Raw genomic sequence first — 27,172 nt, forward strand, 5'->3', positions numbered from 1 at the left:
CTCTTCGTCCTTTGAGAATTCTTCACATGAACCAATTGTTCCCCATACCCACGTCATTGGGGGACTCCAGTGGGACATCGAGCGGCAAGTCTTGGAGGCCCTGAAGTCGGACACATCTCCTCGGGGCTGCCCACCAGGTCGGTTGTTTGTGGTTCCTCGGCTCCGTTCCAGCGTTCTGGATTGGGCACATGGGTCGAAGATCGCTTGCCATCCAGGTATTCGTCGCACCAGTTTTGTCCTCTCCCAGCGTTTTTGGTGGCCATCCATTCTGGCAGATACGAAGGCGTTTGTGGCAGCATGTCGGATCTGCGCCCGGAACAAGGCATCCCACCAGGCTCCAGCAGGACTGTTACACCCATTACCCATCCCCTCCCGCCCGTGGTCACACATAGCTGTGGACTTTGTCACAGGACTGCCCCCCTCCGAGGGTAATGACACTGTCTTGACCATTGTGGACCGGTTCTCGAAGATGGCCCACTTCGTGGCCCTCTCCAAGCTGCCGTCAGCTCTTGAAACTGCCCAATTATTAGTGCTCCACGCTTTCCGGCTGCACGGCATCCCCACTGATGTGGTATCCGACAGAGGACCACAGTTTTCCTCGGCCGTCTGGAGGGCATTCTGCAAATCTCTGGGGGCCTCCCCTAGCCTGTCCTCCGGCTACCACCCTCAGAGCAATGGACAGACCGAGCGGACCAACCAAGACTTGGAGGCAGCCATCCGGTGCACTTGTCATCAGCAACCTTCGACCTGGTCTGAGAATCTCCCATGGATCGAATACGCTCACAATTCCCTCATTAGCTCCGCCACCGGCCTGTCTCCATTTCACGTCGCCTATGGGTTCCAACCACCAGTTTTTCCTTCTACCCAACCCAGTGCCGACGTTCCATCAGTTACTGCACACCTGCATCGGGCTCACCAGGCTTGGCGCAACACCAGGGCGGCGTTAAGAAGAACATCGGCCAGGAATCAACTCTTAGCCAACCGCCATCGCACACCAGCCCCACACTACCGGTTGGGACAGAAGGTCTGGTTATCGTCTCGGGACCTACCATTGGCCACCGAATCTAGGAAACTGGCTCCCAGGTTCATTGGACCATTCCCCATTGCCAAGATCATCAATCGTGTTGCAGTCAAGCTCCATCTCCCTAGATCTCTCAAGTGCCATCCTGTTTTTCACGTGTCCCGCATCAAGCCTGTCTCATCCAGCCCGCTCAGTCCTCCTGAGGTACCGCCTCCTCCACCCAGGCTGGTTGAGGGTCACCCAGCATATACAGTAAACACCATCTTGGATGTGAGAAGAAGGGGCAGGGGTTTCCAATACCTGGTGGACTGGGAGGGGTACGGCCCGGAGGAACGGTCATGGATTTCTAGATCGCTTATAATTGACAAGGACTTGATCAAGGAATTTTACGTTCGATTCCCAGACAAACCAGGTAGGCCGCCAGGAGGCGTCCGTTGAGGGGGGGGTACTGTGGTAATCTGTAAATGTCCTTGCTCATTTCTGTTGTCTGCACTCCATGTTCACTCTCTCTCTCGTTCACAGTATGGAGTGCAGCTGACGCAAGGCAGCAGCACACACCTGACAGTAATTAGTAACAGCTTATTTAACCAGGCTGCTGACAACCGGTGAGCGCCGGAACTTTGCCATTGCTTGCAACCTGTTGGTCGTGCCACGAGAACTCATTAGTTCATCGCAGACTTTTCATCTCAGGTTGGCCCGTATTATTCCTAGCCTTGTCTAGCGTTTTATTTTGGACCTAGTCTATTTACTTCTTTCATGAAGTATATTTTTCCTAGCCTTGTCTAGCGCTTTTAGTTTTGTGTGTTTATTTTCCTCTTAGTAGTTTTTTACATGGTGTGTTTTGTGTTTTCCACCATCGCCTTTGTTTGCTACCTTGTGCTTCCGCCAAATAAAAGGAAGAACAATTGTAAACACAAATTCGTCTCTGCATCCTTGGGATCCACCTCACCGTTTCCTAACAGTCCTGCTGCTAGTTCACTTTTTGTGGTGTCATTTTGTTACCTGTTAAGGAAAGTATTTGTTCTTAAATATATATATAATCATCCATATTGGCAGCCATAGTGATTCATTTATTCAGCAGAGCATTAAAACTTGCATCTGACAAAAAGTAGACACAAATGCTGTCTTCCTCGCTGATAAAACATGATAGCAACATGCATCTGCTAGCTCATGATCGCCCCCACTTCTCAGTGTGGCGAGTTGGAGTACTACAAGAAGCACTCTAATACTCTAAGGGGGACGGCGTGGCACGGTTGGGAGAGTGGCCGTGCCAGCAACCTGAGGGTTCCTGGTTCAATCCCCACCTTCTACCAATCTCATCACGTCCGTTGTCCTTGAGCAAGACATTTCACCCTTGCTCCTGATGGGTCGTGGTTAGGGCCTTGCATGGCAGCTCCCGCCATCAGTGTGTGAATGTGTGTGTGAAATAGTGTCAAAGCGCTTTGAGTACCTTGAAGGTAGAAAAGCGCTATACAAGCATAACCCATTTATTTATAATACAGTGCTTAAATCTGTAATTTTAGTGTTATTATCAAGGAATAATGAGGTCACACTTATATTAAAACATTAATGCTAAGGTTTCGTCCAGTATTGTGCCGGTGATGATGATGATGATGATGAAGATGTATCTGTGTAAGTGAACAATTGGATCCACAAGGGACAACAACCCTTTGCACAGACTACACACACATCAGAAACATAAATGTTAGAAGCCTACAACAATATATTTGAAGAAGACTTTAGGATTAAAAGTGAAGATGTGAGGTGAAATAAGTACAAATGCAGCAATAAAAACAAGCAACTCCACTCACGATGGCTCTAAAGTTCAGTGATGTGTTGCTAACTTCAGCATTTTTGTTCTTTGTTGATGTTTTGCAGTAGTTAACATCCATGATGTAACAATGCTGCTAATCTACCAGAGTCCACATTTTGTTAACCATTTTATTCATTCATACTTTTAATTGGATAATAACATCAATAAAATGCAAAGCAAAAAATGTGTGAAAAAAATACAAATGATAATTAGATGTCCTCTCTTTAACAATTAGAAAATAAAATAAAATAGTAGCTACATATATAATATTCAATACATGCACACAACTTAAACAGTAACTACAGGACAACATATAAGACTAGAAGATGAGAAGCACTACATACAACATCAAATATACATTCTTATTAAACATGCTGTGTTTTTAAACTACATTTATCACAATCACTGTTTAAGTGTTTTTAAATCCCTGCAGCTTCCATGACTGTTACACACTTGTGTCTACTGGCCTGATTCTTAAACCGGAACCTTTTATCACACGCAGTGCAAGTAAAAGGTTTCTCTCCAGTGTGTGTTCTCATGTGTGTGGCCATGCTTTGCTTTCTGGAGAAACTCTTCTTACAAACAGAGCAAGTAAAAGTTTTCTCACCTGTGTGTGTTCTCATGTGTGTGGTCATGCATTCCTTTCTGGAGAAACTCTTCTTACAAACAGAGCAAGGGAAAGGTTTCTCTCCAGTGTGTGTTCTCATGTGTCTGGTCATGCTTTGCTTACAGAAGAAACTCTTCTTACAAACAGAGCAAGTAAAAGTTTTCTCACCTGTGTGTGTTCTCATGTGTAATATCATGTCATACTTGGTGTTGAATCTTTTAGCGCAAGCTGAGCAAGTAAAAGGTTTCTCTCCAGTGTGTGTTCTCATGTGTGTGGTCATGTATTCCTTTCTGGAGAAACTCTTCTTACAAACAGAGCAAGTAAAAGGTTTCTCACCTGTGTGTGTTCTCATGTGTAACAAAATTTCCTTTTTAGTGTTGAATCTTTTAGCACAAACTGAGCAAGTAAAAGGTTTCTCTCCAGTGTGTGTTCTCATGTGTGTGGTCATGCATTCCTTTCTGGAGAAACTCTTCTTACAAACAGAGCAACTAAAAGGTTTCTCTCCAGTGTGTGTTCTCATGTGTAATATAATTTTCTTTTTAGTGTTGAATCTTTTGGCGCAAACTGAGCAAGTAAAAGGTTTCTCTCCAGTGTGTGTTCTCATGTGTGTGGTCATGTATTCCTTTCTGGAGAAACTCTTCTTACAAACAGAGCAACTAAAAGGTTTCTCTCCAGTATGTGTTCTCATGTGTCTTGTAAAATCAATCTTCTGTCTTAATGATTTCCCACATTGAGAGCAGTCAAAGTGTTTGTTGTTAGTGTGATGTCTCGTATCACCTTTCGAGTCATTTTTACTCTCCAAAGGTTTTTGGATGTGGTCACTGTGATCAGAAGAGTGTGACATCATGTGGTCCATGTCTGACAGTGGAGCAAAGATGCTGTCTGGTTCTGACTTTATATCTTCACAATGCTCTCCATCAGCTTCTGTGATGTGTTGACTTACAAGCTCCGCCCCTCTGTTCTCCTCACTTTGACTGTGATGAAGCTGTAAGGACTGAGCTTCATCTTCATCATGAAGTTGCTCCTCTTTAATGTGGGAGGGAGCCTGTAGCTCCTTCTGTCCCACACTGGTGTGCCACTCCTCTTCATGACTCCCCGCTGACACCCGCTGGACGTCTGCAGAACAAATGAGGTGTTACTGTATTGAAGTTTGCAGTATTCAAACTATTGACATGTGAGCTAGGCCAAATAGACAGTGATGGGCAAGCTACCTGGACAATGTAGTAAGCTAAGCTACAAGTTACTCTCAATTAAATGGAGCTAAGCTATCCTCAGAGAATTGGAGCACGCTACACTACAAGCTACACTGCAAAAGTAGCTTGCCACATCAAAGCTACATTTAACAGCATTTATATATATATACTGTATATATATATGTTGGCCCACATGTATAATATCAATGTTTATGTTGTCCATGGAAAGAAGTTAGCAAAAAGCAAAAGAAAAACAACCAACCATGGATGACAAAAGGACTGAAAAATGCTTGTCACAAAAAAAAGACATTATATGGAATATTAATAACACAGACATCTATAGAGGCAGAAAATAAGTATAAGAAATATAAAAACAAGCTAATTGGTATACCAGGAACATGTAAGAAGGAATACTACAGACAATTATTAAAGAAGAACAGAAACAACATGAGAGCAACATCCTAAATAGCATCATTAAAAATGCTGCTAAGAAAGATTACCCCCAGTACTTTCTACATGGAAATACAAAAAATGACAATATGAACCAAATAGTTGAACGTTTTAATGATGACTTTGTTAAAAATGTGGAAGAAAGATTTCCAAATGCAGATGATGGATCAGTTGAGGACTTGAGTGAGCTCATAGACAGAAATCCCAATTCCATGTTTCTTAAGAACGTGACAAAAGAAGAAATAATCCAAATTGTAAAACATTGTAAATCCAAGACCTCAAGCGACTGTCATGGAATAGATATGGTAAGCATAAAAAAGGTTATAGAAGACATTTCAGAACCTCTGACATATATCAGCAACGTATCATTTCTAACCGGCAAATTCCCTGACAAAATGAAAATTGCAAAAGTCGTACCAATTTATAAGAATGGAGACATACACCAGTTTACTAACTTACACCAGTTTCATTACTTCCACCATTCTACAAAATCATGGGAAAACTATTCAATAGCCGATTAGATTTATTTATCAACAAAAGTGGGACGCTGGTGGAGAACCAATATGGACTCCCAGCAAATATCTCAACATCTGGTCAACATATGTAATAACAAGTGTATGTAAGATATTGAAATTAATCAAAACAATGTATGTATGTATATATATATATATATATATATATATATATATATATATATATATATATATATATATATATATATATATATATATATATATATATATATAGACATATATATATATATTTATATATCTATCTATATATCTATATAGATATATATATATATATCTATATAGATATATATATATATATTTATATATATCTATATAGATAGATAGATAGATAGATAGATATATATATATATATATAGAGAGAGAGAGAGAGAGAGAGAGAGAGAGAGAGAGAGAGAGAGAGAGAGAGAGAGAGAGAGAGAGAGAGAGAGAGAGAGAGAGAGATCGTAATAACTTGAAGTAAATAATGAAGATTGAAAACCAATTACAAAAAAACTAAATCCAAAACAAATTTACTAAAAGCTTACCTTTTTTTATATTTGCATAGTATGAATATATTATTAATGTTGTTAATTAATGTTGGGACGGCGTGGCGAAGTTGGTAGAGTGGCCGTGCCAGCAATCGGGGGGTTGCTGGTTCCTGGGGTTCAATCCCCACCTTCTACCATCCTAGTCATGTCCGTTGTGGTGTCCTTGGGAGAGACACTTCACCCTTGCTCCTGATGGGTGCTGGTAGCACCTTGCATGGCAGCTCCCTCCATCAGTGTGTGAATGTGTGTGTGAATGGGTGAATGTGGAAATACTGTCAAAGCGCTTTGAGTACCTTGAAGGTAGAAAAGCGCTATACAAATATAACCCATTTATAATTTATTATCATAAATATAAATCCTTATATATTTAAAAATGCTGGTCCTAAAGAGGTAGGCATTTTTCAGAGGTTGTCAAGAAGGTCACACATACAATAATGTGTGTGTGTGTGTGTGTGTGTGTGTGTGTGTGTGTGTGTGTGTGTGTGTGTGTGTGTGTGTGTGTGTGTGTGTGTGTGTGTGTGTGTGTGTGTGTGTGTGTGTGTGTGTGTGTGTGTGTTCTTGAGACATGAAGAAGGAAAATTATCTTCCATATGAGGAGGTGTGAACAAGTGATGACATAAATCATGGTCCCAATAACATTGCATCTAATACTAGAGTATGTGAACATTGCTCCAAAGTCAGAATTTTTTGTTGATTTAATGTGCATAAAAAATTAACATTGACAGGTGCAAAGGCAGAAATATATGATAAAACAAGACGGCAGCTAAAGAAGGACTAAAGAAGGACTTCCCTATTCATCCCCCTCTGGCCAACATATGTAATAACAAGTGTGAGTAAGAAATTGAAATGTGCCTCCTTTGGCCAAAATGAATAAAATAAATATGTATATAGAGACATACTGTAATAACTTGAAGTAAATAATGAAGATTAAAAACCAATTACAGACAAAACATTTAAAACAAAACTTATTAAAATTAACTAAAATCTTACCTTTTTTATATTTGCATAGTATGTATATATTAATGTTGTAAATAAACATCTTTATATATCTAGAAAGGGTGGTCCTAAAGAGGTAGGCACTGTCACATCTAATAGAGAGCCAAATACTAGAGTCTGTGAACATTGCTCCAAAGTCCAGATTTGTTGTTGATTTAATGTGCATACAAAAGTGAACATTGACAGGTGCAAAGGCAGCAATATATGATAAAACAAGATGGCAGCTAAAGAAGGACTTCCCTATTCATCCCCAAAAAACCTGCCAGGTGAGCAGCTGATTTTACCACTTCTGGTGCTGACGTAAGACAACCTGCGTCCCATGTTTATTTTAATGAAATACGTTTATTTCCATCATATAATCAACCATCAACCATTCTGTGTGACCAGTTTAACTGTACAAATGATCAGTGTTGGGAGTAACGCGTTACTGTAACGCCGTTCGTTTCGGCGGTAACTAGTAATCTAACGCGTTATTTTTTATATTCAGTAACTCAGTTACCGTTACTACATGATGCGTTACTGCGTTATTTTACGTTACTTTTTATGTAGTATAAAGTGTGTTTTATCGGAGCGCTGCGGTGTCATCGTTCTCATTCTTCTTGTGTCACAAACCGGAGAAGAGAGACCTGCGCTTTGTGTGTGTGTCTGAGTGTGAGTGTGGGGAGTGTGGGGAGGGGGGGAGTGTCTGATCATGGCGGAGCCAGAAGTCGAGTTTGTTAACATGGAGATATTTTCACTACCGGTACTTTTCTTTTGTCGAGCACAAAGAAAATAACATTTTAGTTAAATGTAAATTGTGCTTTGGATCAAAGATCCTATCTACTGCCAGTGATTCAAATCTGCTGAAACAGCTACATAAGCAACATGCTTCCACGTAGCTAGTAAAGAGAGACAGAGACTCCAATGCCACTTCACATCCACCACCACCATTTAAGGATTAACTCTGGCTCTGCTCATCATTCAGCACTGAAGGTACACACTCTGTCAATCAATGTTCCCTCTAATTGTTCATGTGTGTGAGCAAATGCAAAAAGTCCCTGAGCATTGAGTGGAGGCCATGTGAGCAACATCAGACGTGCACACTGTGCCGTGGCTACACCAGCAGCACACCTGTCCCAAACCTGACTAAATAACAAGTTACATCTCCATCCATCCATCCATTTTATACCGCGTGTCCCTTTTGGGATCGCTGCAGCCTATCTCAGCTGCATTCGGGCGGAAGGCGGGGTACACCCTGGACAAGTCCCCACCTCATTGCAGGGCCAACACAGATAGACAGACAACATTCTCTTATTATTATAATCAAATGACAGCAAAATATTGTTTTTCATGAACTGTGTACTTGTATTGTTTGTCTGGGTGGAGGTCCTGCTTTGGAAATAATTTGTACCCCTTTCAGACATTGCATTTAGTTCCCATTAAAACATTCACATGTTGCACAATGAGATGTAAGCAGGGGATCATGTGTACATTCCTGCAACTTCCTGTTTGTAAAATATATATTTTTATTAGTAGTTATTTAATATACTAACAGCATGTCATGATTAATATTTATAAATGAAGATTCCTAATAAATGACACTAGAATAAGCACACATTTGATTGGTAAATCATAGAGTAACGACCTGGAATGACACTTTATGTGTGGTGTTGGAGTTGTCCGACTTTTTGTGTGTCTGTAAACGCATCACTGGCTAAGTGCCATATGTGCATGTGTTGGCGCAAGTGAGAAAGAGCGAGCGGCTGCTGTTGATATAACAAAGTTGCTTTTGTTCTGGTTTGTACTGCAGAAAATTACCACTTTTGCTAGATATCATTTCTTTACTAATGTTTTGGTGATGTGTTTATGGCCGACAATAAAGAGTTTTGCTCAGTAAAGTGATGGATGGAATTCATGTCCTCAAAGCGTCTCGACAGACGTTACAATATTTGAACAATGATGACGAAAACTGTTTTCTCTGTCGTGTCCGTGTGTCGAAAATTGTTATGCGCTTATTTTTTTATTTGATTTTGTGTGTGGCATAGATTTGCCGTGCGCAGAGGACGCTTGAGCAGTGCGCAATTGCACAGGCGCGCACCTTAGAGGGAACGTTGCTGTCAATTCTCTTATATACTGTTTCATTCTAGACTTCTAGAGTGTTTGATTATCACATCACTCTAAATGTATAGACTATAAAGTTCACAAACATAAAGAGGGATCCTAGTGGGCCAGGCCAATCTTTCCTTATATCTAAACTAAAAATGGGGAAATGTGTAGAGTGTCCTGGGCTTCAGACATGATTTTGTGTCAGAATTCCTTGAGGAAAAAAACGCCTGGTTAGGCTTTGTGTATGTAGTGTGTGCCTTCCTTGCTTTACAGCTATGTTGTTATTATACTGTTTGTTACTTATGTATGTTATGTTGCAGATATTTGAAATAGTTTTGTCAATTTGTTCTGGCCAGAAACAAATTGGCCCTTTGAAACATATCTTTGTCTTTGTGTTGTATGTAGACCACATTGTTTGTGTGTTGTATGTAGAGCACATTGCTTAGCAGAGTTCAGTGATGCAAATGCATGTCAAGTTGATCAACACATTGTATTATTCTCCAGTGCAATAACAGTACTGAAATGAAGGCTAAAAGGGCATTAATGGGAGCCTTTAAAAAAAAAAGAAGAAAAAAAGAAGTAACTAAATAGTTACTTTTCACAGTAACACATTACTTGTTGGTGTAAGTAACTGAGTTAGTAACTGAGTTACTTTTTAAATGAAGTAACTAGTAACTGTAACTAGTTACTGGTTTTCAGTAACTAACCCAACACTGCAGATGATACATATTTAACAATCATACACATTTACATACAAAAAGAAAAGAAAAAGGATGACAGAAAAATGAATATGCTGAAGCCAAAGCTTATATTTGGGGGGATTACCCCCAATACTTCTTAGACGGAAACACAAATAATGACAACATGAAGGAAGTAGTTGAAAGCGTCAATAATTACTTTGTAAATATTGGACCAAAATTGGAAGAAAGGATTCCAGACCCAGTTTCAATTGAGGACTATAATGATACCATAGAGCCAAATCCCAACTCCATGTTCCTCAGTAATGTGACACAGGAGGAAATAGTTATAATCCTGTAGTCTAAGACTTCAACTGATTGTAATGGAATTGATATGGAAACCATAAAAAAGGTTCTAGAAGAGATCTCAGGACCATTCATGTATATTAGTAACCTATCATTTCAGATACCCAAACACAATGAAAATAGCTAAAGTTGCACCAATTTATAAGACTGGAGACAAACACCAATTTACAAATTATAGACCTGTTTCTTTACTTCCACAGTTTTCTAAAATCATTGAAAAGGTGTCCAATAACATATTAGAGAGTTTCACAAACAAACATAGAATACTAGAAGAGAACCAATATGGATACACAGCTAATGTTTCAACTTTGATGGCTTTAATTGAAATGACAGAAGAAATCAGCAATGCAATAGATAGTAAAAATGTGCAGCAGCAGTGTTGTTGGATCTAACTAAAGCATTTGACACAATTAATCACAATATTTTCATCCAAAAACTAGAAGGATATGGCATCAGAGGGTTGGTCTTAAACTGGATAAGAAGTTATTTAACCAACAGGAAACAATACGTGAAGCTAGGCCAACACACTTCTACAACACTAAATATATCCTGTGGTGTACCTCAGGGATCAATACTAGGACCTACATTATTCAATCTCTATATAAATGACATTTGTAAAGTTATAAAAGATTTAAAGTTAGTATTATTTGCGGATGATACAACAGTGTTTTGTTCAGGAGAGAACACACAGAAGATAATACAAATAATAACAGAAGAAATGAACACATTAAAAAGATGCTTTGACAATCGTTGAATCTCAGTAAAAGTAAAATAATGCTATTTGGTAACAGAAGAGAAAGTCAGACACAAATAGACGAAATAGACGGAATAGAAATTGAAAGACTAAATGAAACCACATTTCTAGGTATAATAATTGATGATAAATTTAACTGGAAATGTCATGTAAAAAATATACAACATAAAGTAGCAAGAAACACGTCAATAATGAATAAAGCAAAACATGTTCTAGACCAAAAATGACTTCATATTCTCTACTGCTCGCTAGTGTTACATATCTGACTTATTGTGTAGAAATATGGAAAATAAGTACAAAAGTACACTTCATACATTAACTGTGTTACAAAAAAGATCAGTTTTAATAATACATCATGTTGGATATAGACAACATACAAACACTTTATTTATTCAATCACAAATACTGAAATTCCACCACATAGTGAATTTGCAAACAGCTAAAATGATACACAAAGCAAACTATAACCTGCTAGCCAAGAATGTACAACAATTCTCAACAAAAGAGGAGAAATATAATCTTAGAGAAAAACGTCATTTAAAACATTTGTATGCACGTACAACACTTAAGACCTTCAGTATATCAGTATGTGGAATTAAATGATGGAATGGATGAAGCAAAGCAATCAAACAATGTACTAATATGATCCACTTCAAGAAACTCTTCACACTTAAAGTGTTTACAAAGTACAAAGAAGAAGAACCATGATAAACATTCTCAATTTATTTAATCCATCATTCATTTTCTACATCATCTTACTCATCTCACCATATGAAATATAACTTACTTCACTCATTATTATTGATTTATTTATTTAAATGGTAAATGGGTTGTACTTGTATAGGGCTTTTCTACCTTTTTAAGGAACTCAAAGCGCTTTGACCCTATTTCCACATTCACCCATTCACACACATTCACACACTGATGGCGGGAGCTGCCATGTACGACGCTAACCAGGCCCATCAGGAGCAAGGGTGAAGTGTCTTGCCCAAGGACACAACGGACGTGACTAGGATGGTAGAAGGTGGGGATTGAACCAGTAACCCTCAGGTTGCTGGCACGGCCACTCTCCCAACTTCGCCACGCCGTTCCTGTTTATTTTTTACTGTGATTACATTAATTGCAGGAACTGTTTGTATTACTAGGTCCATCAGTGTTAAATATTATAAACTTATCACTTTCCTCCGGCACTGTTCCCCTAGCAATCAAAAAAGCGGTTATTCATCCTCTGCTCAAAAGACCTAACCTCGATCCTGACCTCATGGTAAACTACGGACCGGTCTCCCACCTTCCCTTTATTTCCAAAATCCTCGAAAAAATAGTTGCACAGCAGCTAAATGAACACTTAGTGACTAACAATCTCTGTGAACCTTTTCAATCCGGTTTCAGGGCAAATCACTCTACGGAGACAGCCCTCGCAAAAATGACTAATGATCTATTGCTAACGATGGATTCTGATGCTTCATCTATGTTGCTGCTTCTTGATCTTAGCGCCGCTTTCGATACCGTCGATCATAATATTTTATTAGAGCGTATCAAAACACGTATTGTTATGTCAGACTTAGCCTTGTCTTGGTTTAACTCTTATCTTACTGACAGGATGCAGTGTGTCTCCCATAACAATGTGACCTCGGACTATGTCAAGGTAACGTGCGGAGTTCCCCAGGGTTCGGTTCTTGGCCCTGCACTCTTTAGTATTTACATGCTGCCGCTGGGTGACATCATACGCAAATACGGTGTTAGCTTTCACTGTTATGCTGATGACACCCAACTCTACATGCCCCTAAAGCTGACCAACACGCCGGATTGTAGTCAGCTGGAGGCGTGTCTTAATGAAATTAAACAATGGATGTCCGCTAACTTTTTGCAACTCAACGCTAAGAAAACGGAAATGCTGATCATCGGTCCTGCTCAACACCGACATTTATTTAATAATACCACCTTAACATTTGACAACCATACAATTACACAAGGCGACTCGGTAAATAATCTGGGTATTATCTTCCACCCAACTCTCTCGTTTGAGTCGCACATTAAGAGTGTTACTAAAACGGCCTTCTTTCATCTCCGTAATATCGCTAAAATTCATTCCATCTTGTCCACTAGCGACGCTGAGATCATTATTCATGCGTTCGTTACGTCTCGTCTCGATTACTGTAACGTATTATTTTCGGGTCTCCCTATGTCTAGCATTAAAAGATTACAGTTGGTACAAAATGCGGCTGCTAGACTTTTGACAAAAACAAGAAAGTTTGATCATATTACGCCTATACTGGCTCACTTGCACTGGCTTCCTGTGCACTTAAGATGTGACTTTAAGGTTTTACTACTTACGTATAAAATACTACACGGTTTAGCTCCAGCCTATCTCGCCGATTGCATTGTACCATATGTCCCGGCAAGAAATCTGCGTTCAAAGAACTCCGGATTATTAGTGATTCCCAGAGCCAAAAAAAAGTCTGCGGGCTATAGAGCGTTTTCTATTGGGGCTCCAGTACTCTGGAATGCCCTCCCGGTAACAGTTAGAGATGCTACCTCAGTAGAAGCATTTAAGTCCCATCTTAAAACTCATTTGTATAATCTAGCCTTTAAATAGACCCCCCTTTTTTAGACCAGTTGATCTGCCGTTTCTTTTCTTCTCTCCTCTTCTCCCCTGTCCCTTGCGAGGGGGAGTTGCATAGGTCCGGTGGCCATGGATGAAGTGCTGGCTGTCCAGAGTCGGGACCCCGGGTGGACCACTAGCCTGTGCATCGGTTGGGGACATCTCTGCGCTGCTGACCCGTCTCCGCTCGGGATGGTTTCCTGCTGGCCCCGATGTGGACTGGACTCTCGCTGATGTGTTGGATCCACTGTGGACTGGACTTTCACAATGTTATGTCAGACCCACTCGACATCCATTGCTTTCGGTCTCCCCTAGAGGGGGGGGGTTACCCACATATGCGGTCCTCTCCAAGGTTTCTCATAGTCATTCACCGACGTCCCACTGGGGTGAGTTTTTCCTTGCCCGTATGTGGGCTCTGTACCGAGGATGTCGTTGTGGCTTGTGCAGCCCTTTGAGACACTTGTGATTTAGGGCTATATAAATAAACATTGATTGATTGATTGATTGATTGACTTATGGAGTATATTGTGAATACATTGAGAACAGGAAGTGAACAAAAGTGTTAGCAACTGTTATGTAAAAGAAAAGGGGTAGGATTAAATAAGCTCTGCTTCTTCCTACTCCTTTTCCAACATGTGGAATAGACAAACTGGAAATGTTGATGTATAATGTTGTATGCATGCATGTGTGATGTATCATGTTTTATGCATGCATGTGTGATGTATCATGTTGTAAGCATGCATGTGTGATGTATCATGTTGTATGTATGCATGTGTGATGTATCATGTTGTATGCATGCATGTGTGATGTATCATGTTGTATGCATGCATGTGTGATGTATCATGTTGTATGCATGCATGTGTGATGTATCATGTTGTATGCATGCATGTGTGATGCATCATGTTGTATGCATGCATGTGTGATGCATCATGTTGTATGCATGCATGTGTGATGTATCATGTTGTATGCATGCATGTGTGATGTATCATGTTGTATACATGCATGTGTGATGTATCATGTTGTATGCATGCATGTGTGATGTATCATGTTGTATGCATGCATGATGTATCATGTATGCATGCATGCATGTGTGATGTATCATGTTGTATGCATGCATGTGTGATGTATCATGTTGTATGCATGCATGTGTGATGTATCATGTTGTATGCATGCATGTGTGATGTATCATGTTGTATGCATGCATGTGTGATGCATCATGTTGTATGCATGCATGTGTGATGTATCATGTTGTATGCATGCATGTGTGATGTATCATGTTGTATGCATGCATGTGTGATGCATCATGTTGTATGCATGCATGTGTGATGCATCATGTTGTATGCATGCATGTGTGATGTATCATGTATGCATGCATGTGTGATGTATCATGTTGTATACATGCATGTGTGATGCATCATGTTGTATGCATGCATGTGTGATGTATCATGTTGTATGCATGCATGTGTGATGTATCATGTTGTATGCATGCATGTGTGATGTATCATGTTGTATGCATGCATTTGTGATGTATCATGTTGTATGCATGCATGTGTGATGTATCATGTTGTATGCATGCATGTGTGATGTATCATGTTGTATGCTTGCATGTTCCAAATAAAGTCAAAGTCAAGTCAAGTCAACTAACACTTGGTGGACATTCAAGACACAAAATGCAAATGGAGTATTGTTGGTGTATTTTGGATGGTTATAGAGGACCTCCCATTGGCTCCATTGCAAGTGGACTTTTATTTACATTTATGAGTTAGAATTAGGGCTGGGTGATATATGGAATATACCGGATATATCGTGGGTTTGTCTCTGTGCGATATAGAAAATGACTATATGGTGATATTGGAGTATACGTTCTCACACAGTTGCTTTTAGCTGCAGGCATTACACTATAGGCTCTTCTCACTCTTTCTTGTCTCTCCTTCTCACAGAGACATAAAACAAGCGCACCTTCTTACATACGTCACATACTGTCACGTGTGCAACGTCATACGCTCTCACGGAGCAGACAGGTAGCGGCATGGTAACGTTAGCTGTGGTGCTAGTGGTAATACGAGAGAGAGAAGGTGCCAATCTGGTAATAATTCATTCCCCAAAAAAACATCGTCTGGCGGTGGTTTGGCTTCAAGCGGGTAGATGGTGAACAAGTATGTGGCAAAAGCGTTGCTACAAAAAGTAGCAGCACTGCTAATGTAGCATCATTTGAAAAGTCACCCGCTAGAGCAGGGGTCACCAACGCGGTGCCCGCGGGCACCAGGTAGCCCTTAAGGACTAGATGAGTAGCCCGCCGGCCTGTTCTAAAAATAGCGCAAATAGCAGCACTTACCAGTGAACTGCATCTATTTTTTAAATGTTATTTATTTACTAGCAAGGGGGTCTCGCTTTGCCCGACATTTTTAATTCTAAGAGAGACAAAACTCAAATAGAATTTGAAAATCCAAGAAAATATTTTAAAGACTTGGTCTTCACTTGTTTAAATACATTCATTTTTTTTTTTTTACTTTGCTTCTTATAACTTTCAGAAAGACAATTTTAGAGAAAAAATACAACCTTAAAAATGATTTTAGGATTTTTAAACACATATACCTTTTTACCTTTTAAATTCCTTCCTTTTCTTTCCTGACAATTTAAATCAATGTTCAAGTATTTATTTATTTTTTATTGTAAAGAATAATACATACATTTTAATTTAATTCTTCATTTTAGCTTCTATTTTTTCAACGAAGAATATTTGTGAAATATTTCTTCAAACTTATTATGATTAAAATTCAAAAAAAAATATTCTGGCAAATCTAGAAAATCTGTACAATCAACTTTAAATCTTATTTCAAGGTCTTTTGAATTTATTTTAAAATATTTGTTCTGGAAATCTAGAAGAAATAATGATCTGTCTTTGTTAGAAATATAGCTTGGTCCAATTTGTTATATACTCTAACAAAGTGTAGATTGGATTTTAACCTATTTAAAACATGTCATCAAAATTCTAAAATTAATTTTAATCAGGAAAACATACTAATGATGTTCCATAAATTCTTTTTTCAAGTTTTTCTCTTCTTTTTTTCGGTTGAATTTTGAATTTTAAAGAGTTGAAATTGAAGATAAACTTAGTTTCAAAATTTAATTGTCATTTTTTCGTGTTTTCTCCTCTTTTAAACCGTTCAATTAAGTGTAAATATCATTAATTATTAATAATAAGATAGAGTTAAAGGTAAATTGAGCAAATTGGCTATTTCTGGCAATTTATTTAAGTGTGTATCAAACTGGTAGCCCTTCGCATTAATCAGTACCTAAGAAGCAGCTCTTGGTTTCAAAAAGGTTGGTGACCCCTGCGCTAGAGAATGAAGAGTGCTTGAAACTCTGCATGTCAACATCTCCGTTCAGTGCCACACCCACAAAATGCCCAAGCAACCATTTCCACATCAACACCGTATGAAACAAATAGTCAACAACAGAAGGAGATAACGTCCGCAGGAACCTACCACATAGTGAAGGACATACACTATTTGATTTCCTATTATGCAGCTCATTTTTATTTGACACTTATTGAAATATCTTGTGTGACATCATGCACAAAAGTGCACTTTATTTGTTTTAAACTATTGTAGTGGCGTTCTGTACAAAAAGTGCACTTTAATTTAGTGTTGTTTTGATATGTCATCTTAGTGACATCATGCACAAAAGTGCACTAATAGCTTGTTTTAAAATGTCTCTGACAATCTTGCACTTTCTGTTTTGAAATGACATGAATGTTTATGCCACTGCTTAATAACTGTTTCATGAATACACTTTTGCTAATTTGACTTAGTTGTGGTTTCCCTCTCTGCATGAAAGTTTAAAAGTAGCATATATTAATGCAGTATGAAGAAGAATGTTTTAATGTAGACACATAGAATCATCATACTGCTGTGATTATATGCATCAAGTGTTCATTCAAGGCTAAGGCAAAATATCCACATATATATGGTGTATCGTGACATGGCCTAAACATATCAACATGTATATATAGTGTATCATGACATGGTCTAAACATATCCACATATATATGGTGTATCGTGACATGGACTAAACATATACATATATATATAGGGTGTATCGTGACATGGACTAAACATATCCACATATATATGGTGTATCGTGACATGGACTAAACATATCCACATATATATGGTGTATCGTGACATGGACTAAACATATCCACATATATATGGTGTATCGTGACATGGACTAAACATATCCACATATACATGGTGTATCGTGACATGGCCTAAACATATCCACATATATATGGTGTATCGTGACATGGCCTAAACATATCCACATATATATGGTGTATCGTGACATGGCCTAAACATATCCACATATATATGGTGTATCGTGACATGGACTAAACATATCCATATATATATAGGGTGTATCGTGACATGGACTAAACATATCCACATATATATGGTGTATCGTGACATGGACTAAACATATCCACATATATATGGTGTATCGTGACATGGCCTAAACATATCCACATATATATGGTGTATCGTGACATGGCCTAAACATATCCACATATACATGGTGTATCGTGACATGGCCTAAACATATCCACATATATATGGTGTATCGTGACATGGCCTAAACATATCCACATATATATGGTGTATCGTGACATGGCCTAAACATATCCACATATATATGGTGTATCGTGACATGGCCTAAACATATCCACATATATATGGTGTATCGTGACATGGGCTAAACATATCCACATATATATGGTGTATCGTGACATGGACTAAACATATCCACATATATATGGTGTATCGTGACATGGACTAAACATATCCACATATATATGGTGTATCGTGACATGGACTAAACATATCCACATATACAGTCAAGAAAATAAGTATTTGAACACCCTGCTATTTTGCAAGTTCTCCCACTTAGAAATCATGGAGGGGTCTGAAATTTTCACGGTAGGTGCATGTCCACTGTATGAGCGATAACCTAAAAAGAAAAATCCAGAAATCACAATCTATGATTTTTTAACAATTTATTCGTGTGATACAGCTGAAAATAAGTATTTGAACACCTGTCTATCAGCTAGAATTCTGACCCTCAAAGACCTGTTAGTCCGCCTTTAAAAGTCCTCCTCCACTCCACTGTATTATCCTGAATCAGATGCACCTGTGTGAGGTCGTTAGCTGCATAAAGACACCTGTCCACCCCATACAATCAGTAAGACCCAACATTCAGCATGGCTAAGAGCAAAGAGCTGTCCAAAGACACCAGAGACAAAATTGTACAACTCCACAAGGATGGAAAGGGCTACGGAGAAATTGCCAAGCAGCTTGGTGAAAAAAGGTCCACTGTTGGAGCAATCATTAGAAAATGGAAGAAGCTAAACATGACGGTCAATCTCAATCGAAGTGGAGCCCCATGCAAGATATCACCTCGTGGGGTCTCAATGATGCTAAGAAAGGTGAGGAATCAGCCCAGGACTACACGGCAGGACTTGGTCAATGACCTGAAAAGAGCTGGGACCACTGTTTCCATGGTCACTGTTGGTAATACACTAAGACGTCATGGTTTGAAATCATGCATGGCACGGAAGGTTCCCCTGCTTAAACCAGCACATGTTAAGGCCCGTCTAAAGTTTGCCAATGACCATTTGGATGATCCAGAAGAGTCATGGGAGAAAGTTTTGTGGACAGATGAGACCAAAATTGACCTTTTTGGTCATAATTCCACTATGCGTGTTTGGAGGAAGAAGAATGATGCTTACCATCCCAAGAACACCATCCCTACTGTGAAGCATGGGGGTGGTAGCATCATGCTTTGGGGGTGTTTTTCTGCTCATGGGACAGGACGACTGTACTGTATTAAGGAGAGGATGACTGCAGCCATGTATTGTGAGATTTTGGCCAAAAACCTCCTTCCCTCAGTCAGATCATTGAAGATGAATCGTAGCTGGATCTTCCAACATGACAATGACCCAAAGCACACAGCCAGGAAAACCAAGACGTGGCTCTGTAAGAACCATATCAAGGTTCTGGAGTGGCCTAGCCAGTCTCCAGACCTAAATCCAATTGAAAATCTTTGGAGGGAGCTGAAAGTCTGTGTTACTCAGCGACAGCCCAGAAACCTGACTGATCTAGAGAAGATCTGTGTGGAGGAGTGGGCCAAAATCCCTCCTGCAGTCTGTGCAAACCTGGTGAAGAACTACAGGAAACGTTTGACCTCTGTAATTGCAAACAAAGGCTACTCTACCAAATATTAATGTTGGTGTTCAAATACTTATTTTCAGCTATATCACACAAATAAATTGTTAAAAAATCATAGATTGTGATTTCTGGATTTTTCTTTTTAGGTTATCTCTCATACAGTGGACATGCACCTACCATGGAAATTTCAGACCCCTCCATGATTTCTAAGTGGGAGAACTTGCAAAATAGCAGGGTGTTCAAATACTTATTTTCTTGACTGTATATGGTGTATCGTGACATGGCCTAAACATATCCACATATATATGGTGTATCGTGACATGGACTAAACATATCCACATATATATGGTGTATCGTGACATGGCCTAAACATATCCACATATATATGGTGTATCGTGACATGGCCTAAACATATCCACATATATATGGTGTATCGTGACATGGACTAAACATATCCACATATATATGGTGTATCGTGACATGGACTAAACATATCCACATATATATGGTGTATCGTGACATGGACTAAACATATCCACATATATTTGGTGTATCGTGACATGGCCTAAACATATCCACATATATATGGTGTATCGTGACATGGACTAAACTTATCCACATATATATGGTGTATCGTGACATGGACTAAACATATCCACATATATATGGTGAATCGTGACATGGCCTAAACATATCCACATATATATAGTGTATCGTGACATGGACTAAACACATCCACATATATATGGTGTATCGTGACATGGCCTAAACATATCCACATATATATGGTGTATCGTGACATAGACTACACATATCTACATATATATGATGTATCGTGACATGGCCTAAACATATCCACATATATATGGTGTATCGTGACATGGCCTAAACATATCCACATATACACGATACACCATATACATGTGGATATGATTAGGCCATGTCACGATACACCATATATATGTGGATATGTTTAGGCCATGTCACGATACACCATATACAGGCGGATATGTTTAGGCCATGTCACGATACACCATATACATGCGGATATGTTTAGGCCATGTCACGATACACCATATACATGTGGATATGTTTAGGCCATGTCACGATACACCATATACATGCGGATATGTTTAGGCCATGTCACGATACACCATATACATGTGGATATGTTTAGGCCATGTCACGATACACCATATACATGTGGATATGTTTAGGCCATGTCACGATACACCATATACATGTGGATATGTTTAGGCCATGTCACGATACACCATATACATGTGGATATGTTTAGGCCATGTCACGATACACCATATACATGTGGATATGTTTAGGCCATGTCACGATACACCATATACATGTGGATATGTTTAGGCCATGTCACGATACACCATATACATGTGGATATGTTTAGGCCATGTCACGATACACCATATACATGTGGATATGTTTAGGCCATGTCACGATACACCATATATATGTGGATATGTTTAGGCCATGTCACGATACACCATATACATGTGGATATGTTTAGTCCATGTCACGATACACCATATATATGTGGATATGTTTAGGTCATGTCACGATACATCATATATATGTGGATATGTTTAGTCCATGTCACGATACACCATATATATGTGGATATGTTTAGGCCATGTCACGATACACCATATATATGTGGATATGTTTATATATGGTGTATCGTGACATGGCCTAAACATATCCACATATATATGGTGTATCGTGACATGGCCTAAACATATCCACATATATATGGTGTATCGTGACATGGCCTAAACATATCCACATATATATGGTGTATCGTGACATGGCCTAAACATATCCACATATATATGGTGTATCGTGACATGGACTAAACATATCCACGTATATATGGTGTATCGTGACATGGACTAAACATATCCACATATTAATAAAAGGCCATATTGCCCAGCCCTAGTTAGAATGTGATTTTATTTATTTTTCTAAATATATCCACCATCATGTATTTTATAATGATTGTGAACGATAGAAACAATTCCCCCCCAAAAAGTGCAGTTCCCCTCTAAATTGCAATGATTAGATTTAAGACTTGAAGTGTATGAGCATGAAGTGATGAAGCCTACTTGGATGAGTCTTCTAAGACAAAGTGAACAGTCCAGTTGTGATGGATTGAATGCCCTGAGAATAAAATGATATGTGCTTACTTGGACTGTGATGAAGCTGTGAGGACTCAGGTGCTTTGTCTTCATGCTCTTCAGTCTCCACAGAGACAACAGTCAGTGGAAACTTGCTGACATCATCCTCCTCTTCCTCTTTCATGTGTGGATCCTCCTCTTCCTCTTTCATGTAGGTGGGCTGTGGATCATCCTCTTCCTCTTTAATGTGGGTGGGCTGTGGATCCTCCTCTTCCTCTTTATTGTGAAGGGGCTGCTGGACATCTGTTGGGTAAATAAGATAGAGAGAATAGAAATAGTTTTGGACTGACACTATTAACACAATGACATTATTTGTGTTCTTTTGTGTTAAAAGTGTGTAACAAAACAACCAATACAAACACAGGAAATACTTCCTTTTGTCCCAGCCACTAAAATTAATTTAAAAGTGAGTACAAAAACAGACTTGGAAATTTGATGAGGAGCAAGTTTTTTTTTATAAGTACAAGGCAGAATTGATTAAGGCATTCTTAACTTTACACTCACTGATATAAAGTGTGTAAATATTTAATTCTGTATACGGTCTATGACACCTAAACTTTATCTCTAAACTTAACCATAATTTGTGGTGTAGAATGACATCTGGAACTCAAGATAGTTCCACATGTCTGGGAACGCCACCGACGAATAATCCTTGATATTACTCAACAAATCTTTAGGGATCTATTCCGTTTCAGAATTAGATTTTGTTCTCGTATCTGCTTTTCGCAGGAAGATCTAGGCCAGGGGTGTTTAAACTAATTTTAGATGGGGGGCCACATGGAGGAAGATCTACTCCAAGTTGACCGGACTGGTAAAATCACAACAAGATACCTAAAAAATAAAGACAACTGCAGATTGTTTTCTTTGTTTAAAAATAGAACAAACACATTCTGAAAATGTACAAATCATAATGTTGTTTTTTTACATACAATTATAATGTTCATAACAATAATGTTCATGTTGGAGGGGTTGTGAATGACTGAAGTATGAAATCCGTGCTGCAGTCTGCAGGTGTACCTAATGTTGTGGCCCAGCAGTCATTCACAACTCCTCCAACACGAATATGATTGTTTTTGCACTTTTTGGCTTCTTATTATATAACTTTTTTAAATAGATTCAATCTTGCACGTGGAAAGTTTAAGTGTGGGCTTTAGTTGATATAACACTCCCGTCAGGGGGTGCATTCTACGGCGGGGGTGCATTATCCACCAGGAGGCGGGATTACTGCGAGCCTCAGCCAGTGCGTCTTCGCAGCAGTTTTATGATTGCTCAGCACAAGAAATACGTTACACACATATAGTTGTTGACAAAATACACTGTACATTATATACCTCAGCTAACTAAACTATGGAAATGTACAATATAATTCCTATAGCAATACGGTCTCACTGCACAGCAGGCCAGCAGTTAGCCGGTCATTGCGCAATCCATGGTGAGGCACAACTGAGTGACGTGCCTCAACTGGCTGCTGATCATAGCATGTCTCTTCTCAGTATTTGAACGGCAAATGTGAAAATTCAGCGATTTTGAATAAAAATAATCTAAAACTGGTGAAGTTAAATGGAAAATAACTTTATAGTATAATCACTGGATACATATAACAATTTAATTATTTTTTTTTCTTTTTACATTTTTTTTCTTTCCATGATGGCACGTGAGGCCCCGCCTCACCTGCCTCCCCTGACTGCACGTCACTGCTAAACTCTCTGTTCTGGCAAAAGTGCTTGAATCCCTTATCAGTGAACAGATAAAATACTTTTTGGACACCAACTTTATTCTGTCACCTTTTCAGTCAGGTTTTGGCAGAAATCACAGTACTGTTACTGCTGCTAAAGCTTCTGTGAAAGGATTGCAGTCTACCTTGTCTGTATGCACATGTGTTATGTCAGCAAGTTTTAATGTTGTACATGTCATGTTTTATGTGTTGTTTACTGTTTTTAATGTAACCTTGCTGCTGCCCTCTTGGCCAGGTCTCCCTTTGACAAGAGATCTTTGATCTCAATGGGATTTTTACCTGGTTAAATAAAGAAAAAAAAAAAAGAAAAAAAAAACAGCTGTTTATGTCAAGTCTTAAAGAAGTCAACAATGTGTGCAGTGCAAGGTGAAATGCAGTTATGTCATCTTCTTGTCAATAACACACACATCACACTTTTCGTGTGGTTGCTTCCTTATTTGTCATTATTCAAAGCTGATTTTAATGTGTAGCAGCAGCAGCTGAACTCAATGTGACAACGTGTCATAGTTACGTCAGTCAGCTGGAATTAAAAACACAAGTAGTTGTGTCGTTAGTCCAGAATCTTCACGGTCCTCATGGACGACATAATTAGGAACTAGTACTAAAAAAAATGGTACTTGGTATACATCCCTAATCTTCACCACTAAACTTTTGAAATATGCTGACATATGTGCTGCTAAAGGTAAATAAACAGTAGCCATATTGAATGTTTGCCTTCATTTGACCACGTGAGGTAAGGAGGACGGCCTCTAGGTCACATGGTTACACCCCAGCAATTACACTGTTGATAATTGATGAGCATTCATTTTTAAATGGTGGTGTTAAAAAGCAAGTATATCTCCATCTTTAGTCATAAATGTGGCCCCCGGATGAACATGTGTCACAAACATTGTATTAGATGATATGTGGATGTTGTGCTTACTTGGACTGTGATGAAGCTGTGAGGACTCAGGTGCTTTGTCTTCATGCTCTTCAGTCTTCACAGAGACAACAGTCATGACATCATCCTCCTCCTGCCCTACAGGACTCTCTCCCTCCTCTTCCTCTTTAAAATATGGGGGCTGTGAATCCTCCTTGTCCCCTTTAAAATGTGAGGGCTGTGGATCCGCTGAAGTGAAACTGTCCCCCTGCAGATGAGGGAGACATTCTTCTTGGTGTCCAATCAGCTGATGGATGTCTACAGGACACAAACAAAACACATTTTAACTCCTACATGCTAAATATTAAATCGTACATGAAATATAAGGCTGTGGCTATTCAATCAATCAATCAATCAATGTTTATGTATATAGCCCTAAATCACAAGTGTCTCAAAGGGCTGTACAAGCCACAACGACATCCTCGGTACAGAGCCCACATACGGGCAAGGAAAACTCACCCCAGTGGGACATCAATGTGAATGACTATGAGAAACCTTGGAGAGGACCGCATATGTGGGTAACCCCGCTATTGAACATTTTATTAATCAAGTGTTCTACTGGAAATGTTTTCGATTAATCGAGTAACTTGATAAAACATAGTGTTGCTTGGTTAAAGACAAATGTAAGTGACTATAATACATTTCACTTAATAATGAACGACCAAATGGTTTGAGATGGTATGAGATCAAGATGTCATCTTTAGATCAGGCTTTGTTTTTTCCACAATCACTGCCACATTAAAAAGTTAAAGTACCAATGATTGTCACACACACACTACGTGTGGCCAGATTATTCTCTGCATTTGACCCATCACCCTTGATCACCCCCTGGGAAGTGAGGGGAGCAGTGAGCAGCAGCGGTTGCCGCGCCCGGTAATCATTTTTATGGTGATTTAACCCCCAATTCCAACCCTTGATGCTGAGTGCCAAGCAGGAAAGTAATGGGTCCCATTTTTATAGTCTTTGGTATGACTCAGTCGGGGTTTGAACTCACAACCTACCCATCTCAGGGCGGACACTCTAACGACCACTAGGCCACTGAGTAGGTGGATGTAGTAGGTGTTGTAGTAGGTTAATGGCTGCATCAATATGAAGGAAATAACAGGTCAGTATAGCTTTTACACACATAAGTAACTTGTCAAACCTGCCAGCTAGCAGGCTAGGTTTACAGAGTCAGTTACCATGGCAACTGACTCTGAACTTTGTCTTACCTCTCTTATTTGTGGAGGTCAAACTCTCGAGCTTTACATACTCAGAACTTTGTCTTACCTCTCTTATTTGTGGAGGTCAAACTCTCGAGCTTTACATACTCAGGAGTTTGCACTTAACCTGCTCTCGGGAATATTCCCCCGGTGACTGTGTGAGTTTTGTGTAAACATGTTGATGCACATTGTTACAAACTGAGAGGAACATCAACCTTTCATAAATATTGTCTGGTTTTTATGAACAACATAAAACAATCAGTGCATCATCCAATTCATCTTCCTATAGACAATCTATTGAAGAATAGTGTTAATAATAAATATAAAGTTAGTAAAGATGTGAGAGTAAGAAGTAAACAAACCTGTTGTGTGTAACACAACTTGATGTTGTCGCTCCTTCTCCTCTTTTGTTGAACAAAGTACCTCCTCGTACTCTGCTATGGTTCCTTCGCACATTTTCACACAATCACAACACTTTACACTCACACTTGATCTCTGCTTAGCGATGTGTTTTCATCACTTCCGCCTCTCTTTGTTAGCAGCTAACGAGCTAAGCTAACTAGCAAGCTAAGCTAGCTGGAGAAGCATCAAAGTGCGCTCAGACTAATATACAAACAGTTATTATTACTCTATTTAATAGAGTGTAAAAAGGACATATATGTGTACATGGACGCACAGATTAAGAACACTGCAATAACGTCTTCACCGTCAGACGCCATCTTGCTTTATCCTCGCCGTGTTTGCGTCGCGCGCAGTCTTGTCAGATCTCGCGAGAGAAAGAAGTAAGCAGCTCTTTTCCAGATCTCGCGAGAGAAATAAGTACAACCAGCTCCAAACCCGGTAAAACTGTTTTATTATATACTATTTACATATTCTGAAAATAAAAGTAAACTTGTCCACTTATTTTCGTAAAAATATTCAAATATTTAACAATGTATTGAAACAACAGTAGCAAAAGGAAAGAAAAAAAAGAAACAAAATAAATATTACACTCATGATATTTTTTTGCCTTTAATGCTAATCGTTTTTATAATGTATTTTAGAATGTGGGAGGTTGTCATGTTCTTTTTAAATTTCCTTTGGCATTATATTTATATATATTACACTTTTATGCAGATGACTGCCACATTTATATGCCAATTTGAAAAGGCCACGGCCCCCTGACACCCCTTCTCAACGGTCTATGCCACGTCAAGGCTTGGTTAGCCCAGAATGTTTTAATAACGAATGAGGGAAAAACGAAAATTTCAGTTTTTGGTCC

At 39.1% G+C, this 27,172-nt stretch overlaps 1 protein-coding gene across 1 annotated transcript; it reads right to left on the reverse strand.

Annotated features, from left to right (window-relative positions):
* Positions 1–2,361: 2,361 nt before the first annotated feature.
* LOC133658698 (oocyte zinc finger protein XlCOF6-like) lies at positions 2,362–26,689 on the reverse strand. The gene is made up of 4 exons (XM_062061030.1): positions 26,274–26,689; positions 24,713–24,967; positions 22,065–22,298; positions 2,362–4,557 (listed from the first exon to the last, which is right to left on the reverse strand). The coding sequence occupies exons 1-4, from the start codon at positions 26,365–26,367 to the stop codon at positions 3,254–3,256; spliced, it is 1,887 nt and encodes a 628-aa protein (XP_061917014.1). The 5' UTR covers positions 26,368–26,689; the 3' UTR covers positions 2,362–3,253.
* Positions 26,690–27,172: the final 483 nt, after the last annotated feature.

This window comes from Entelurus aequoreus, linkage group LG10, assembly GCF_033978785.1.
Source record: "Entelurus aequoreus isolate RoL-2023_Sb linkage group LG10, RoL_Eaeq_v1.1, whole genome shotgun sequence".
Classification (NCBI taxonomy): Eukaryota; Metazoa; Chordata; class Actinopteri; order Syngnathiformes; family Syngnathidae; genus Entelurus; species Entelurus aequoreus.